We start from the raw sequence: 19,742 nt of genomic DNA, 5'->3' as shown, positions 1-19,742 counted from the left end.
CCCCCCCCCCCCCAAAAAAAAAAGAAGATCCGCTTTATACATAATCACCTGATCTTACATGTGAGAATTCAACAACCGTCATTTTTGCTTCCAAATATATCTTTTATTTACCCTTGTAATCACAAGAAATAGCACAGATATTGAATTCAAGTTTCAGTTCACGGGTCATCCTTATCTTTACAAGAAAGATACTTATTACTACTTAATTTCCACTTTAAATCTTAAACAAGTAAGACCCATAAATAATCATCTCTCTCTCATCAATAGAAAAAAATAAAGATAGAATTCGTTGCTCGTACGATCACCTGATCATATGAGTCAGTAACCAACACGTATCCCACTTTCTACCATTACAAGGATAAAGGGGTATATCCGAAAATAAAAAAGACAAGTATTGATCGCTGACTCGTATAACCAAATGATCGTACAAACAGCAAATCCGTTTTGAAAAAAACAAGAGCCAGAGAGAGAAGGGACGTGACTCCACCGTAAATTTCGTTCAGTTTCTCTCTCTAAAAACTTTAAAAAAGGTAGTAATCGAAAGGGATACATCCTTCGCAAATCCAAAACTACCAATTCAAATGCCGGCGTAAAATTTAAGGAGAGAAACTTGAGGGTAATCAATTCAATACGCATTCTCATTTTCTTTCATTTTCACACACCCCAACCCAACGTCCCACCACCACCACATAATCCCATTCTCCAAATAAAGAATTTACCATTCCTAACATCCCGCGTTAGATTTCCCTCATTTCCCTGATTACCCGTCTCTTCTCTTCTCTTCTCTTCTCTTCTCATTTGAAATTTTTTTAGTTCACCAAAGGATCAATCAAGGCAGCCTAGCCTTGTTTTACATAATATCTTGCTTTTTGGTGGATTCCTCCTGTTTTTATATCGATCTTTAGTCACCTTTCTCAGAGGTTTTTCAATTATTTGTTTGATCTGATTGATTGTTGTTTCATTTCGAAGAATCTCTGAGATTTTATTTGATTTGAGGTTCGTTCATTTGAGGCGAATATTGGGAATGTGATACGTACTTCGAAGGAATCCGGAGGTTTTCGAGGTATCAATGGTTTAATTCTCATGACAAACACTATTATCAACTTCTATCTAGTAGAAACAATCAAAGAGATTCCAAGATATTCGATTATTAGCTTATTTTAAAGAAGGTTCAAATTCTTTTCGACGAATAACAGAGATCTGAGAATTGGTGATCGAAGTACGAAGAGTTTCTGCAAAATATCTGTAAGGGACTTTGCTTCGAATAGAAGGTCTGAGATTGAGGTTTCGTTATAATCGTCTCGTTTTCCACGATCACGATGGGAGTCGATTACTACAATATCTTGAAGGTGAATAGGAATGCCACGGATGACGATCTCAAGAAATCTTACAGGAGATTAGCCATGAAATGGCATCCAGATAAGAATCCAACCAACAAAAAAGAAGCAGAGGCTAAATTCAAGCAAATCTCAGAAGCCTATGAAGTAAGATATTTCAACTTCTTTTTTCTACCACTTCGGTTTCAGATTCCTATGGGTCCTATACTTGTCTCTGTAAAAACAAAATGTGGGTTTCTGGTCGCTGTTGATCCTTGCATTTCTTCTTGTTTGTCTTGCGATGGATGACAATACCAAATTTTTGTTTTTCATTTTTGGGAATTTGAATTGTCTGAATCAACTAAAATCTAAAAGGCCAACCTTTCCCGGGAAATTTGAACCTGCAAAAAGAATTCAAAATAACTGAATTTTATTGGGAAATAATCCAAAATATCTTTGCTTCAGGTCTTGAGTGATCCACAGAAAAGGGCAGTCTATGATCAATATGGAGAAGAAGGGTTGAAAGGAGCGACCCCTGGTTCCTCTGGTGGTGGTGGTGGTGGATTCCCCTTTGGCGGCGGAAGTTCTGGTGGTCCAAATGATTTCATGTTCAACCCAAGGAACGCAGAGGATATCTTTGCAGAATTCTTTGGGAGCAGCCCTTTTGGGTTCGGGTCAACAGGTCCGGGGAGGTCTATGAGATTCCAATCGGATGGAGGTGGGATCTTCAATGGGTTTGGTGGGACCGAAAATCACTTCCGAACGTACAGTGAGGGGGTCGGTCCTGGAGGAGGCATGCCCCGGAAGCCACCGCCGGTGGAGAGCAAGCTACCATGTAGCCTTGAGGAGCTGTACACCGGATCAACAAGGAAGATGAAGATCTCCAGGAAAGTGGTTGATGTTAATGGGTATGCATTATTCTCTTCACACATTCTACAACTTCTGAGCTTCAGCCTTCTCATTTTTTTATTAACTTCCATTATTTATATCTTTTATGAATTATCTGAGAGTTTAAAAAGCCCTATCACTATAAACATTTCCCTGACAACTGAAGTATCAACTTTACACCAGATTGATAATGGTTACTTTCCATATGAATTTGTTATTGTTCAATATTATGGATCACTGGGAACTTGGTGATATCTTCATCAAATATAATATGGTGAATATCCTATCCAATCTCCTAGGTTTCCGGGTATGAAGTTGAATTCTAACATGGTGGCCTGCTACCTTATTCAATTGGTTGCAATAATTAAGCAGCTCAAACTGGTTTCAACTAATTTAATAGCTGTTTTTAAGGCTGTAAGTTCCATATAAGAAGAAGAATGCAGCCACAGTGGAGAAGAGATCCCAGCCATGATATAGAACATGATAGGCAGTATTTAAGTATTTCTATTGGTGATTCTGTTCTGTTATATTTTGCTGCAGTTAATTATGTTGAATCATAGATTTTTAATTATGATGATTTTAAGTTGTGTATGTTAGTAACAGTTGATCAAATGAACAACTATGCCCTGATTACTCGTTTCTCTTCTCCCTCTTGATAAATACAAAAACTATTTCACAGGCGACTAATTCCAGAGTCTGAGATCTTAACCATCACTGTGAAGCCTGGGTGGAAGAAGGGAACAAAGATCACGTTTCCAGACAAAGGAAACGAACAGACAAACCAGCTACCAGCTGATCTCGTATTTGTAATTGATGAGAAGCCCCATGATGTCTACCAGAGGAATGGCAATGACCTCGTTGTAAAACAGAAGGTGTCATTAGCAGAGGCACTTGGGGGAACCACTGTTAACCTCAAAACTCTTGACGGTCGTGAACTGAATATTCCAGTAACTGATGTTGTGAACCCAGGTTTTGAGCTTGTGATTGCAGAGGAAGGGATGCCAATCGCCAAGGAGCCAGGGAACAGGGGCAACCTATCTATTAAATTTGAAGTAAAGTTCCCGACAAGATTAACCTCTGAGCAAAAGGCAGGTCTCAAGCGTATCCTAGGAGGTTGATTATAAGGATTATCTTCATCAACAAAGATATCTATATATATGTTAGTGACTCCATTCTTCACATCATTCCAATTTGCTTTTGTTCTGTATTGAGTTGAGTATCAATCAGGATGGGGCTCAGTCAATTGGCTTAGTGTATCCAATGTAAAATGGATGTTGAGTACTTTCTCATTCTTGATGTGTAGTTTCCGGTTTTGTTGTTGTACTTTATTCTTGTTGGTGGTCACCCTTAGAACCTCTTTAGCTGAGATTGTTGTACCCAAAAGTCCAAGACCACACTATTTTTGTAAAGGGAATCCTACTTAATTTTCCAATATACTCCCATTTGAGCCTATAATAAGGGATAAATCAATGAGGGAAGCTAATTCACTAGCTCGATTGCCATCAGCTGAGACTAGAATGGCCTGAGCCATACTATTCTATGCTTGGTTTACTACAAAACTCAGATTGATTCCAAATCCATATAAAGGAGTGAAGATGTGAAGTGCTTAAAGAAAGATGGAACAGGGTTTCTAAAGAAACATATAATTGAACTTTGAAGAGGTAGGTTTCCCCTCTCAAATTCAAGCATTTATGATCTTAAATTAAAATGTTAAGAAAAGCCACTCTATGGATTAAGTGTATTCTGGAATTTGAATTTAACATTGAAACTATATACTTTAAACCCTATTTGATCAAACATTTTGGGTGCTTCTGTTAAACCTCCTTTTTTTTTTCTTTTTTAATTTTTAATTTCATAAATATTAGAATTCAACTACATGTACATCCAGGTACACAGTACACACATACATATACTCTGAAGCCACTCAGTTTTAGAGTATATTTAACTTTGATGCCTTGCAGGCATCTACCAACAGCATACTTGCGATTTCAGCTAATCTACAAAAGAAATCATCACCACGATTTGATTAAATAGAAGGAATCCAATTAGTAAAACCTAGGATTCCCATATTTCTACTTTACATTAATCAAACACTCATGACTCAGATGAGTTCATCTTGAAACATCATCTCATGTGTCAAGTTTCCACCTGGAAACTTAATCCATCAATCAAAACTATTGTGTAGTGCATTTGTTTTATCATAGAATGAAAAAAGGTTTAAGCAAAGAAAAAATTGTCCATGTACCAATCAGAAAGTAAACCAAATAATCCAAAAGTATTACATGAGGGCAAGATACGAACCTTTGTTAACAAGATCATCTCTAGAGAAGATGATTTCCATCTCAAATCAATAGATTTGTTTCACTAAGGGGAAGCCTGGATTTCTTTTTTTTTCTTTTTTTTTTGTTTGGATAGATAACAGAAAATGTTAATCATTGAAGCCTGGAGCATTTTCAAGTTACATTGTTAACCAAGAATACACATGTGGAGCATATACATCACTTCCCTTACGCTACAGCTCGTAGACGCCAAGAGACAGATCGGAGATACAATGCATATTTGTGCAAACAAGATCTTAGTGCAAACCTGCTTGTTCTACAAGGTGTCTGTATTCATCGGATACATACGATTTCACCCTGACTGTAGGCTTTCCTCCATCCTTTGCTGGAGACACATACTTCAACCCTATTACTGTTTCAAGGCCTGCAACAAAGAGAACCAAATAACTTCTTTATCGAATCTTCCACATGGAATTACATTGTCGAAGAATGATATACATGAAAGACAAAAGTGCCATTGAATGAAATCATAAGACTACTCCAACTAGACAAATAATGACACTTGAAAAGTGTCACTCAATGAAACCATAAGATTACTCCAACTATCCCAGAGCAAGCTACTTTGTATTAATTACCGTTCATATATAAAAATTTTAGAAAACATGGAAGATTTTGTATTTTGCATGCCAACAGAGAAACCAAAATTGAGGCAAGTAGAGCATTACCTTGAATTTCAGTTTCTCACATATTATCTGGATATTTTCTTTCTTTTAAATATTTCCACTGTTCCAACATTCCCAGCAAATGGAATTATATAAAACCTACTCCGAATATAAGAGAGAAGGATCAGATGCTAAGTTGCAAACTACTGTTAGGGATTTTGAGCTTCTTCTTTTCTTTCCTTTTTTTTTTTTTTTTTTTTTTTTTTTTTTTTTTGGGGGGTGGGTTGGGGGAGAGGGGAAGGCGTTGTGTGGGTTGAGTTAAAGCATTCTTCGCACATGTGAACTCAGATTCTGTGGTTATGATCTGAATGATCCAGGACCACCGATGTATCAGGAAATGACCTTCACAATCAATACAACCCGATGCCAATCTCTGAAACCATGTGTCGCTGAAGTACATCGTGAGTAAAGGCTGAAGCAACCAACACATGGAACTTGATGTAGATATGATCATTTGATTGTGCTCTAAGGTGGGCATGTACCTGGTCCATATCCAGCGTTTATTCGAACCCATGTTGAGCCAGCATATCATGTTACCAATTGTGTGGAGGTTTGTTAGGCTTACTTCTAGTTAATATTATTTCCCATTTTAAGCATAATTTGTAATAGCCAATAGGATTTTACTTTCATTGTTAGATTAGGATGTTGTAGTTTTCTATAAATATCTTGTATTAGCCATTGGCTAATAACGATTGATTGAGATTAATGAGAATTGAAGAGTTTCCGACAAAGGGCTGTGCAATTCAGTTGTCGGGGCGAAAAGCCTTGGGTATGTGATGCCTTTGGACAGTGAGTGTCCAAACCATCGGTGGAATACCATTGTTACTTCTTATATTCTCCTTCTCTATACCCTGTTTTCTTACCATAAAGATACTGTTATCAACTCATCGATCAGCATTTTTTATTTTTTATTTTATTCTCTGGTTTGCTTATATTTCACTCTCAGATCTGTGACTATTATTATTATTCCATTCTTGGCATTTCAAACATCAATAATCTCAGATTTAATCACTGGCGGCACCCCTGTTTTATCCCCATTTTATGTCAGATTTGATCACCTGATTGAATAAAATCTCACCATTAGAATTAGATCAGTTTTTGGGATCTAAAAATCAGATATTCCGATTTGGTTTCATCAGAAATCTCCCTATTCTGTCCTATTTCTGAACCAGACCTGATGTTCCCTTGATTACTTCAAATCTGCAAATAAGATTTGGCCCAGATTTTGAGGAATGATTCACCCCATTAGGAGGGAGTGATACTCGACCAGGGTTTGAAGGGGATTTGACCCCCTGATTTTCTTTGATTGAAAATCTCTTGTTTCAGCAAAATTTTTATTTCAGATCTGGGATATCCAAATTATTCTCAATCTAGCCGTTAGATATGATTCATACTTGGGGCATTGTTTGATCCAACCAGGAAGAGAACTTGTTTTTAATTTCAGGCTGGTCTGACCATCAGATTTGATTTTGATTAAATTCTTATATTTTCTGGGTTGCGTTTCAGAATTCAATATTCTCCTACTTACTTTTAATCTGACTGTTAGATCAATCTAATCTGTTGAAGGATATTCTTACTACTTGTTTGTGGTTGACTCTTAAAGTTTGATCTTCATCTGAGAAGGTTGACTTTTCTGTTGACTTTTGGACTGACTTTCTGATTTGGGTGCTTGGAGATCCTGTCTGGGATGGTTTTACAGTTCATCCTACCGTTTGGGTGGACAGCTTACTGTGCTACCAGAGACTTGCTTGGTCACCAAGATCTCTTTGCCAGGTGACTATCCTAGACCCATCAACCATAGTTGTAGATCTATAACTGCAGGACTCCCAAGATATTTCAAACTTTTGAAGGAAAACTCAATTAAACTTAATCCAACAAATCCTTTTCCCAACTATCTGAGTGGGTTCAGCTACACAGATCCTGTTTTGTCATTCAAAATTTTGTGAAGTGTCACTCAATAATAGTAAGACAAAATGAGTGAGGAGGCTCAAGAGTTCTAAAATTTGATAAATACTGTAATTGAATTGTTTCTAGAAAGCATTCCCCTCTAAGATAACCACAGAGGCTTGGAGTCTCCAACCTTCTGTTTCTTTGATATTTTTACATATCCAGCTTTCACAGCATCATCAATAATATAGCAACCAAAACTATTTTCAATCCAAGAAGCAGTTATTGAAATTAACAAAAAAAGATCCCAAACTAGGACTACATGATCATAATCAGAATCCTACATGGAGGGAACACTGAAAAAGTAATACCAATGATCCATGGACACCTTGTAAGAAGAAAAACATCTATATTGGCAAGATATAAAAAGAATTTTATTCATACTCACTTCCATGTATGCGTCCATATAAAAATCGCTCGCCGTTCCACCACTCCAATGGTTGTACTTTGATTCTGTTGCTTCGCCTCACCCCAGATTCCCACAAAGAACCAGCCCCTAGAAATACACCACATGCATTACTCTTATAGAACCACTGAAGTTAAAATGAAGCATGGAACTGTTTGATGCATGAATAAATACCTGCAAGGCTCTGCCTATGAGAAACTCTTGTTCTTTTCCCTCTTTTGCGTGCCTGCAATTTAGGTTTGGATTGCATGTTTGGTGGTGTTCTTGAATTTAGCTCATTTTCCTGTTTCCAAGACAAAAATGACTGTTTACTAACACGAATAGGTGAAAAACAAGTACTTATAGACGACCATGAAATCTCAGGCAATTGTATTCAAGCATATGGGATTTAAAGACAGAATATCATGCACTAACAATCAAAGATATATGTTACAAGAGAAAATTCCCCTATCGCATAGCCCATGTAATTTCATTCTTCCAGTTGTTGGAGGAGAAAATTTTCAATTTGAGACTAACCACACCACCAAAATATTGGAGACTTGGAGTACCACAATAAATTCCTTGACCACATCAACTAAACTCAATTCAGCCTTATTCCAACTAAATGACATAAATCTTCTTTCTCCAATCAACTCTACTCAAAGACATAATTATTACTAGGCCTACAGCTATGCATGTCATTCCTCACTTCTAGTCCTGGGGTAATTCAAGGCCTATCCCTAACTCTTTTAGCTCCCCAATCTGAATCATATCACTGTTCCTTAATAGAGCATTCAAAGGCCTCTGTTGTATATGTGTGGGCCGCCTCAAACAATATTCTCTTATCATGTATCAGAGCTACTACTAATTACCCTTAATATTTTTATTCTTATTTTATCTTTTCTAGTTTTACTACCCATTTATCTCAACATCCCCATTTCAGCTACACTAAGTTTTCCTATACGTTGTTTCTTCAATGCCCAATATTCCAGCTCCATACATCATTGTTGGCTGCATAACTATCCTATAAAATCTTCCTTGATCACATCAACTAATAGAAAGAACATAGTGTCTGCATATTCTTCAACATATTCTAATGGATATCTATGACCCTACAATAACAGAATCCACAATAAGCAATACAGCAAATACATGGCTAATCTGTTGTAACTCCACACTTCACAAGTCCGAGAAGATGCCTATGAGCATAGAATTAGTTAGGACATAATTTCTGGCTCAGAATATATTTGTGCTTGTATTGGCAAAGAGTCATCATGGATATGGTCTCTTGGTTCATTTCAACCGGATAAATGATCGGCTCTTCAAAGTGATTCCTAAATGTTGCCACAATTGAGCACTTGGCGATGTCGGTCAGAAATCTTATTTGCCAGCCATGAGAAGGGAAGAGAACAAATCAAAGAGGGCATGAGCATTCAATAGAGGACAATAAATAAAAAATAAATAAATAAATTTAAAAAGGGTACAAAATAAAAGACAAGAAAAACATCAATAAGCGTGGAGTGTCAATCACTGGATGATTGACTAATGGATCAAAATCTCATCAGTATGCTTCAGTATTCTATTTTTTTCTTATCATTAATATAATATATTCAATTAGCTATTCAGAAAAATCAAAAGCCCACAATCTGCACAGATTTGAACGAGTAATAGCCAAATTACAAGAAAAAGGCCCATGAAATTTTTATTGTTGTGGAATTTGTTGTTTCTCAAACAACTATTTTCGGTAGTGGAGTCCTAAGTTTAATTTTGAAGCCTTGATAACATTAAAGAGCCTTCGATTTTTTAGTATTTAAGAAAGCCTCAATAGTTTTAGAGACTTGTGCAAGAGCTGATGAAGTCATTGGTTTGATTCTGAGCAGGCGCAGCAAAGGGGAACTACCTAGCATATCTGCATATCAAAGTGCTTTTTTTTCTTTCTGACATAGTGGTATTATTATCAACTTATAGGGAAAATGTTTACTGCGGGGGAGTGTGGGGGTTGTGCCCAGACACAGGGGGGATCACTGCCCAACCCCCTATGAAAGGGAATAATGCCTACCATGTTGATGCTTTTACGAGTACTCACATTGGCCCATGCAATGGTGTAGGGGCCGCGCTCCCGGACAGGAACATTCTCCCTGACTTAGATTCATAGTTGTCAAGGCGTCGCCTAGGCCACAACTAGGTGTCTAAGCGGCCTAGTTGGGGTCTAGGCAATTGTTGCCTTATTGCATTGGCGCCTTATTGCAAAGCGCAGCACTTATTTATTCATTTACTTTAGATATTATACATAAATAAGCAAATACGCCCCTATTTGGATCCAATACAAAAGTTTAAAAATCTTATTCCAAAATGATAAAAAGTCTACCCCCCAGTCCAAGAACAATAACTAGATTTTTGGTTGTAGGACGATTTTCAACTTTCAAATGTTGGGGTTTTTCTCAATTCTGAAAATTTCATAAATCTTATCATAGTAAAACATTACTAAAAACCAAAAGTTCAGTAAAATAATCTTTTGTTTTTATGTCCATAAAATTATTTTCGTTTAGATAATTTTAACAACCTTCGCACACTGTAAAATTAGTTTGACCAGAACACAATTTTGTCATTACAACTCAAATTAAGTAATCTTAGACTTGTTGGAAAGCTGGTTTTGTGCTCTACCTAATACAAAAAGTCTCATGCAAAAAGAAAATCATTTGACTAGTCAAACTTATTAAAGAACAAGAACATTTCTCTAAATGTTGATTTTTTATGACTTGATGTTGCTTAATGTTGATATTTTTTGCCTTGAAGTGGCTTAATGTTGATTTTTTATGATACAACGTATATGTAGCATACTAAATAATATTAGAAACGAATGAAAATAAAAAAATAATGCTTGGCAAGCATGGTCGCCTCGCTTAAGAAATTAAGCACCCCTCCACTGTGTTGGATTGCCTTGCCACCTTGACAACTATGTTTATATTACTTGCTCAGTGGTGTGTTTCATCTCATCCAAAGCAAATTAGACTTCACAGTTGCAATCTGAAAACCAGTGGGATAATTAGTAAGGGTGTCAATAGCTGACCATTGATGAGTTGGTAATGCCTTGGACATGCAGAGGCTAGGTATGGATCTTAGTATGGCATCAAACAGAGTTGTTTGGAGGGCAGATTCATGATGCCGACCACATTTAGGTGGGATGTCCCAGAGGTGTTACATTGCTTTGTTTCTTTTCTGTCTTTTCCTTTTATCTTATACTCTGACAAATCCATGTTGCCGACCACGTTTAGGTGGGATGTCCTAGAGGTGTTACATTGCTTTGTTTCTTTTCTTTGTCTTTTCCTTTTATCTTATATTTAGTTGGAAAAAGGCTGAGTTGGTGTTGGTGTTTGATGTTGGTGTCAATATCTGAACCAGGCCAAATGGCTGAACCAAGACCGACCAGCCCAATCTCCCTTTTTCATTTTCATGTAAGTCGGGAATCATTGGTAAACATCCCTCTATCTCTCTCCCCTACCAACCACCATTAAACAAATGGTTTCAGTTGGCATCAAACCAATTATTAAATTGATCAGTTTCGGTCAAGTCCCAAAAGGCAGGGACCGGTTAAAAACCAAATGTAAACAACCAACAGAATTGAAACCCTTAATTAGTTTGTCTCAAGCCAGTATACTGCCTTATCCTCATCCCTTTGCTACACAATTTGGTCTGTGCAAGGATTCTCTAATCCAGTTTCGTTCCCAAATTCATCTTTTTTATTCCTTCCACAAACCAACACCCCCCCCAACCCCAAATTTAGATTTGATTCTTCAACTCTTCTCATCCTTTTTTATCCCTCTTTCTTGAAATCTGATCAAAGGACCACTCAACCAGAAAGCAATGACCAATTGTTCAGTCTTTTTCTTCCCTATTTGAAGCATAAATAGTTTCTTTCCTACCCCAAATACTATCCGGCAACTTTTTTCCAACATAAGAATCTGAAACTAACGAAGTATCTCAGATCATGCTTTGTGGTTCTCGGTTCTTCACTCACTGAATAGTTGTGCATTCCTTTTAGCTCCTATGCCTCTCACAAAGAGGGCCCTGTATATGTCTTTTTTTGTGGTTTTTCTGAACTTGGGTTGAGGCATCATTTTTCTACACAGAGGTAAGGTGCTGAAATTAATTATTAATTATTAATTATTTAGAGAAAAACATCTTCCCATAGTTCTAAATGTCGGAAATTTTGAACCCTGAGAATTCCAAGCTTTGGAAATTTCGACCCAAATTTCTAGAAATAGCCCAAAAAATACCTGGTTCCGACCAGGTTTCGGAAATTTCGACCTAAATTTCGGTTTCGACCTTGGTCAAAACCCAAGACTTAGAACAATGCTCTTCCTACAAGACCACAGAAGCATTATAATCTAAGCCCCACCATAACTATACAAAAATATGTCATGCTCATAATTCTGAGTCAGGATCCCACCATCGTTGCATTAGCATTTCCTAATTCATACATCAATGTTAATCCCAAGACATCAAATGAACCAAAACATGGCAGGAAGAGAAATTTTCTAAAATTATCAAATCTTCATATTATGACAAGAATTGCAGAAATTTTTCAAAGCAGAAACTCTGGATGAAAGCAACAAACCTCATCATTTTGTTCAAGAGGGATTTCACTGGTTTCTGCATGTGCATCCACTGAACAATGTTCTCCTGCAGTAGGACCCAATTGATCTGCCAAATATAATAACATGAGATTTATGAGATGAGAGAGCAAGATAGATTCCATCATATTAGAAAATCAGAATATAACTATTCTGCATGCTTCTACCTCTGTCAGATTACCCATACTACAGTACTACACATATTTCTAAAATCAAAACTATATTTCTCCAACATGTCACCCATGTTTGATTACAACTCTACATATAAGAATGGCTTAGTTCCACTTAAGCCGTGACTTGACATAAAAAGACATATTTACCTTTATTACTTACCAACCAAAATTCTTAACTGCATACTTTGGACAACTACTTGCTGTCAAGCATTCACTTTAAGATCCACTTACTCAATCTAAACAACTAAACTGAAAAGAAAAGCTCAATATTTTAAACACACAACTAATACTTCGTGTAATAACAAAAAAAAAAGTAACCCCTTTAACTCTCTCTTTTTCTTCACACCCAAAGCTGTCCATTAGAACCCAAATATGGTCCCAATGAAGGCTTTGTGCCCATTACGCTCTTCCTTGGCTATGGTCCCAGAATTAGCTGATATTTTTCAAGTAATGGCTGCTTCATCAACATCTGGAGGCTTGGTTTTTCTAGTTTCCAGCGCGATTGATAGGTTATGAGTAAAAGTCCTAAAGAATGTTTGACTCAATCATCCAACTCAGGTTCCAATTCAACTGTTCATCTCTATGGTATATACGATGTGCATTGTCTGGCAAATGTAGTTTGACTTTAATGTGATACTCAAATCACTAACAATACTAAGGATAGGGATCACAGATTTGTTAATATCTATGAAAATTTTCACGTAAATGGAGTAAAGGAAGAATGAGCACAATTGACATACCTAACTGACTGTCACCGCAATGTGGTGGGTCCACAGTTAGACCTTCAACAATGAGCTCAGGCTGTATGGAAGTCATTGCTTCCTGCAGCACATCTTCTACCTGCATACAACTAAAACTCAGCCTTATCCGAACTAAATGGGGTCGGCATACAACATCTTCTACCTACATCTTGCGTTAAAATATCAAAATCTATGACTATATGGCAGGAAAGCACAAGTTCTGACATGTCCAAAGGCCCTCACCTTGTCCTCAGAGCCACCTTCAGATCCATTTGACCTGACATCTGTACTTGTATCATGTCCATTTGAGTTTTCATCAACCGGCCTATCCAATGAAGAAGCCAAAGATTCTATCACCTCCTTTCCTGAAATCACACTATTGGCTGCATCGTTGACCTCCTTTCCTACCAACTGTGACCGCAGTTCACCAGAACTCAATCCCTGTCCATCAACCCCTGAAGGGGTATGGTTACAAGCATCAAGGTGATCGGTAAAAGCATATGGTGGAACAGCTTGTTTGCCAATGCCTTCAACACTAAAGGAATGTCTAGCTCGCGAGGTATCACTACCAAGGGCAGAGAATGGACCACTTGTTGAACTCATGCGTGAAATGCGCCTCTGTAAGAAAGATAATGATGCAAGCGGACTCTTTTGTGGCGTAGGTGAAGCCTGTGGACAAGCTGAGACTCCTAGAAGCTTCCTATGTTCTTCAGATGTTTTGCTGTCTGCCCTCCTAATTGTATTATGTATATCTGTCAGCGCCTTTCTTGGCTTCGCTAACTGCTCCACTGGTGCCTCAAGATCATTTCTTATGATAGAGTCCAAGCCAGGGAGAGTTAATTTGTCCAAATTGATTGGTTTAAACTGCAAGCGTTCCTGCAGGAAAGCAACCACTCCATTCTCATCTAGGTCCATACAGTCAGCGGACAGAAATTCATCCAAACACTTCCCAACTCTCTCCTCCGTCAGAGCTATTGAATCTGTTCACCAAATAATTCAAGACATCAAGAGAAAGAGAGGGTAAAACAAAAATTAAAATGAGAAAAGAACAAAGAATAATATGATTTCCCAATGGTTGTTGATCAAAACCTTCTTCTTGAGTGCCATCAACTTGTTCAACCCCAGATATTTTCCTTTCCTCTGGTACCCCATGCTGATCTGTTGTTTCTGGGTCAGAAATATACTTAGATGGACTAGAAATGCTCATTTCAAAAATTCCTTGTGAAGATACAATTCTCTCGACATCCTCAGAATACGACAACGAAGAATGATGTTTATAACTTGCTCTCTTCCTGCATCAAAGACAATAAGGGATAAACAGATTGATGTGATGGTTATATGCATAAAGGAATTAAGCAACACATATGCAGATGAAAAGTAGTAATGATACCCCAACAGTCCAGGTCGACGGTTCCTTCTTGTTTCAGTCGAATTATGCTGATCTGAATCGATCATAGCATCACCTCTCTGTTTCCGTAATTCCATTTTGGCATCTAAGGCCCCATGAAAATATATTATTTCATTGGAAATTATAAAAAATTACTGTACATACTTGGAAGACAAATTTTAAAGATAGATGAAAACGAAGAATTACTTTCAAGCTTCTCATGTGCTAAGAAGTATTCCCCTGGGTCTTCCAATTGATCGATGTTTAAACTTGGATTCACATCAAGAGATGGCTGACTGTCAAACAGCAATGTCATAGTTTAGTTTCTCTTTTTTATTTTCTTCCAATTCCCACAATATGTAATCCTCAAATCAAATTCATCTACTAGTAAAAGTAAAAGCTTTCCTTGCCTTGTCATAGGCTTCAAAGAAAACCGAGCTCGCTTACGATTCAAGGCTGGCCTTCTTTCTGGGGGACGCTCATTACCCTTTGCAGCAGCTGCTGCTCCAACTTTGTCTTTTGATGCCATTTGGAAAGGTAAGTTGGAATTTGGAACTTCCGAATTAATTCTTAAAATGTTATTTGCCTGTTCCAGAAGCTTATTTGGACTTCTTAGTGCCTGCATTAAACAAGAACTTCAAAAGACCATCCCCAGTGGTTTTATCTTCATGTTGCTCTTCTGCAGCCTAAGCGAATATGAACAGTTTCTGGCAATTAAAAACAGATATATTTTCCATTTCTTTTCTATGGATAAGCATGGAGCATGGCAACACCTCCAAATCTTACCAAAGTACAAGACTACAAGGGTTTTACAATCATATCCCACGGCATCCTTATTCAAAAGCCAATATAAGTCACAATATGTGTTTTGTCGAATTAATAAGTTATGGGTACTCAACATCACTTACCTAAACTACAGAAAACCTAGATTTTAACTCAACAGATGTATGAACCCTAACGAACTGTTTAACTCAATCATCAACCAGTTACCATATTCACATAACAAGAAAAGAAATTACTACAAAATGCATTATTCATAAACAAGGCACCTTCTTCTTCTCAAACTAAACTTTCAACTATAATTTCACAACTCAATGCATCGAAACCTTCTCAAACCAACAATTCTTGAAAGTACAATCAGATTTTCTGAAAACCAACTGAAAACCGACGTAGAAATTAAAAAGATAAAAAGGTAAAAAGAAAGGATAGAAGCAAATGCACCATGGATTTGAGATAACTGTGAACAGATTCCAAGCCGGACTGCAGTGAATCATCTGTAGCTTTCGTAAAATCCCCAAATGTTCGAGGAAATAAAGAGAAAGTAGACCGGTCGAGTAACGGATCGACCAGATTGGAATCCTGAAGCTCCTCCACCATCATCCTCCGTAGCGATTTTAAATTAGTTCGGCCGAAAACATCGACTGAGTGAGAGAACTGAGAAGAAGCCTAGGGAAATAGAGGAAGCCAGGAAGGGACTCTCGTCATTTTCCAAAATTTGTCAAAGCGGGATGGAGCGAGTGTTACTCATGTACCGTAGTAGCTGCTGTACCATAGTATTGGACTAGTAACGGCTTGGTTTAGTGTATCGTGTGCTATCATTTTAAATTGCCCATCATTTTCCCGCCTTGGTCTCGTCTATGACTTCCCCTATTGGTTGGCACCATTGTTCTATGTATCGGTATCAGATATCGTATCCTAACTAATCCATATTGATTATCAGTTTTGCTTCATGGGTAAATCATAAAGAAAATATACATTTTTTTTTTTAAGGATAAAAGTGATCGATAAAACCTGATCTGGATCAGTATAAGCGGTTGTCGATACCAATAACGATAACAAAAACCTTGCTTGGCATTGCTCCCTAAATAAAGTCCCCTTGCGACATCTAAATAAGGTACTTCGATTAAACCACTATACATCATTTCTAGTTTTCCAAGAATTTTGTGGCCTTCATGGCCCTATGCCCCTATCTTGGCCCCTCTTTGGGTTGTAACTTGTAAGAACCTTTGCATCAAATATAATTGTGAAGCACGATTAGAGTTCCAAGTTATGTTATAAAATCATGATAATAAATTTTACTTTTAATTTTAAATCAATTTCACTTGCCTTCTTTTCTGTTTCTTGTACTTGCAACCACGCTCCTCGTATCAAGTCCGTTTGCGGCATCTGAAAAATGCACTTCTATTAAAACACTATACATCATTTATGATTTTTCAACATATATATTTTGGACAAAAGGTCGATATCTCATTGCTTAGGAAAATCATATGTATGAAATTTTTGCATTTCACAAGGGGTATATCAATAATTTTATGCACTATTATGTATAGGCACAAGTGTCACAAGATCTAACAGCTTTCTTTTTCTTAAAGATAATCCATCATAGTAAGATGAAAGCCACGCTTAATTGAACACTATGATTCTTAATATAGAATCGTGCAAGCTTATTGATTGTACGTTTTTTAGCAACTGCAAGTTTATCTTGAACCAAAATGTCATAAGATTTTCTTAGATCCCATGAAGGAAAAACGCGATCAACTTTTTTGCCATTATCTTATTTCCATGAGTTATTTCTTTGAATGACATTTAACTTCTTGAAAACTTGTTTTTCTTTTACTTTTGCTTTAAATAGCATAGGAGATAACTTTTGGGCTCTCTCTCTTATCTATATGATTCCTCATGTATGTCATGCATGCGTATTAACATTTTCAACTACTATTGTGAACCGTGTGAGTTCTTCTTCTTCTTCTAGTAGATTCTAGTAGATTATAGAATCATCCTTGGTGAATTTTGTGAGTCCGTCCAAATGGTTTGTATTGTCCATTATAGCCATGATGATTTCTCATGCCTTACACATTCTTATAGTTAAGACTTCTACCTCCTGTCCTGTCATCGTAATGTTGCATTCCACTAGAATAATATATGTTTTTTTACCAAAAACCCATGCACCCCTCTTGATTCTTTTACGGAGTGGGAAGAAACCACTGCTTAAATTAATATTATACGATAATTTAATTTGGGTAATGATGGAGAAGATTGATGAGATAGATCAACAACATTTGGATACTAAATATTAGTAGAAGTAGTCCATATGGAGTCATCGAGATTCAAATCAACAATCCAAAGGTGTACATGTGCTGAAATTGAGAGTGGGTTGGATTTGACTCGTCTCCAATTCCTACATATCCAATTCCCTTCAAAGTCCACTTATTCCAACGGCACCTGTTCTTTAAAAGATCCAATGGTTGCTACATCATAGAAACCTGAAATCTAAAACCGCTAAACCTTTGCAAAACCAAACCATAAACCATCTTCCTTTTTTCGATACTCACGCCAAACCCAATACCGTCCCTCCCCAAAACACTCTTTCACTAAAAATCCCTAAGAAGGAATGAAGTAGGGAGAAGTAGGGAAAAGAAGATTAGAAGATCATAAGAATTGGGTATCTGTTTGGGGTACCCGATTCCCTCACACGACTGAATCCACATTGCAGCCATGAACGTAGGCCATCGGTTATTGATGAACTTGTTAAACCTATCCTGTAACAGTGCATTTTTTTCCCAAGCAAGCTAAACCCATAAGCCTAGAAGTTCTCTTCCTTTTTATCTCTTCTCGATGGGAAATATTGAATTGTAAGATCAACGAACTACAGAGAAAAAAATGATTACTTCTATTTCTTTATTGGGAAAAACTACCCCTTAAAACAAAAAGTCAAAATTTGTAAGAGGATTTTGGATTCTATGATATGGCTAAGAATGAGAGGCATCTCTTCCTAGAATCGTGAACTGGATTTGATTTCAAGTTATAGTGGGAAGATTCAAGATGTTGAAAGATGAACATTCGATCAATCAATTATTGTTGAAACACCTCAAACTCTTCTACAACAATTTGGGATTTTAAGTTTTTGAACAATTATTATTCTTGAATCGTTATTGATGACCTCTTCGGATTTTTTCGAACAAGTTGAATCAAATAGTAATATTAAATATATAAATAAAAGGTTTTGGTAGGATTTAGACTTCTTCTTAGTCGATTGAGTCGTCTTATAGATTGCTTTTCGTTTACTTGGATCATATAAATAGTCTTCGTTTTCAGAAACCATCTTCTCTCTTCTATACCTCCTGCTTCATTTTCTTTCGATCTTCTTCTTTATTTTTCAGATCTTATTCTCCCTGCTTCGTTCCTTGTTAGGGATTTTTAGTGAAAGAGTGTTTTGGTGAGAGACGTTTTTGGGTTTTGGGCTTTGGGGTGTGAATATCGAAAAAAGGAAGGTGGGTTATGTCTTAGTTTTGCAAAAAGGTTAAGCGGTTTTAGATTTTAGGTTTTTATGATATAGCAACCATTGGATATTTTGGAGGACATGTGTCGCTAGATTAAGTGGAATTGGAAGGGAATTGGAGAAGAGCCAAAGCCGAGTGGGTTTGGCTTGCCCACTTCAACCACAACATCGTTCTATGAGATCATAGAAAATATAAAATAATAATCAAAACACTAAATACTCATTATTTATCAAGACTAGATAACAATTTTGAGCGTAACAAATATAGTACAAGAGATTGAAGAGATGAGCAAGGTAGAGATTATATTATTTCATTTGGTAATTTCTATTTGTGTTGAAATTTGAAGTGTAAGTAGAAGACCTTGGGGTATTCCAACAACAAACTTAGGGCCCGTTTGATAACGTTTCTGCCGTTTCTGTTTCAAGAAACGGCAGAAACATAAATTTCCGTTTTCAGAAACAGAAACGGAATTGAAGGTGTTTGATAAGTCATGTTTTTAGAAGTCGATGGTAACTAGTGAAAGAATTGCCACAAGTCGTTTCCAGAAACGGCGAAACAAGTTGAACTTGTTTCGCCTGGGTCGTTTCTTGAATCATAAATAAGTAAAAATTTCTATTTCTATTTCTAAAAATAAGTGAAATGGAACAGTTTTATCAAACGTTTTTTGCTCTGTTTCTGTTGTTTCTGGAAACAGAAACGACAGAAACGCGTTTCTTGAAACGTTATCAAATGGACCCTTAGTCTTATCCCAATTTAATGGAGTCGGCTACATTGTTCATAATAAAAAATAAAATGGGTAAAGATCGAGAGATATAAATAAAAATATAAAAGAGAAGAAAATTGCAAGATGAAAATAAAAAGAATTTGGACAACCTGGCAAGTTGGCAGAAGCATAGCTAAATTGTCACGAGGCTGATATTTATTATATATATATATTTTTTTTTGTGTGTGTGAAAGAAGGCTGTCTTAGATGAGTCCCATTAAAACCAAA

General features: G+C 36.8%; 2 protein-coding genes across 2 annotated transcripts; one reads left to right on the top strand and one right to left on the bottom strand.

The window, feature by feature from the left end:
• Nucleotides 1-597: 597 nt before the first annotated feature.
• LOC122076846 (dnaJ homolog subfamily B member 4) lies at nt 598-3,656 on the top strand. The gene is made up of 3 exons (XM_042642435.1): nt 598-1,484; nt 1,782-2,224; nt 2,884-3,656. The coding sequence occupies exons 1-3, from the start codon at nt 1,320-1,322 to the stop codon at nt 3,320-3,322; spliced, it is 1,047 nt and encodes a 348-aa protein (XP_042498369.1). The 5' UTR covers nt 598-1,319; the 3' UTR covers nt 3,323-3,656.
• Nucleotides 3,657-4,420: 764 nt separating this feature from the next.
• Nucleotides 4,421-15,982, bottom strand: LOC122076845 (centromere protein C). Its single transcript, XM_042642434.1, has 11 exons — nt 15,693-15,982; nt 14,882-15,090; nt 14,679-14,767; nt 14,475-14,577; nt 14,174-14,376; nt 13,328-14,064; nt 13,085-13,184; nt 12,156-12,241; nt 7,733-7,841; nt 7,541-7,648; nt 4,421-4,907 (listed from the first exon to the last, which is right to left on the bottom strand). Exons 1-11 carry the CDS (start codon nt 15,849-15,851, stop codon nt 4,780-4,782), a joined length of 2,031 nt encoding a protein of 676 aa, XP_042498368.1. The 5' UTR covers nt 15,852-15,982; the 3' UTR covers nt 4,421-4,779.
• Between the last annotated feature and the right edge of the window lie 3,760 nt (nt 15,983-19,742).

This window comes from Macadamia integrifolia, chromosome 4, assembly GCF_013358625.1.
Source record: "Macadamia integrifolia cultivar HAES 741 chromosome 4, SCU_Mint_v3, whole genome shotgun sequence".
NCBI lineage: Eukaryota > Viridiplantae > Streptophyta > Magnoliopsida > Proteales > Proteaceae > Macadamia > Macadamia integrifolia.
This window is presented reverse-complemented; position numbering and strand designations above follow the sequence as displayed.

Coding starts and splice junctions, on each gene's coding strand:
- LOC122076846 (XM_042642435.1), top strand. CDS start 1,320: ATGGGAGTCGATTACTACAATATCTTGAAGGTGAATAGGAATGCCACG. Junction 1,485..1,781: donor AAATCTCAGAAGCCTATGAA/GTAAGATATTTC, acceptor TCTTTGCTTCAG/GTCTTGAGTGATCCACAGAA. Junction 2,225..2,883: donor AAAGTGGTTGATGTTAATGG/GTATGCATTATT, acceptor ACTATTTCACAG/GCGACTAATTCCAGAGTCTG.
- LOC122076845 (XM_042642434.1), bottom strand. CDS start 15,851: ATGATGGTGGAGGAGCTTCAGGATTCCAATCTGGTCGATCCGTTACTC. Junction 7,842..12,155: donor CTCTTGAACAAAATGATGAG/GTTTGTTGCTTT, acceptor TCTTGGAAACAG/GAAAATGAGCTAAATTCAAG. Junction 4,908..7,540: donor ATATGGACGCATACATGGAA/GTGAGTATGAAT, acceptor TCTTTGTTGCAG/GCCTTGAAACAGTAATAGGG.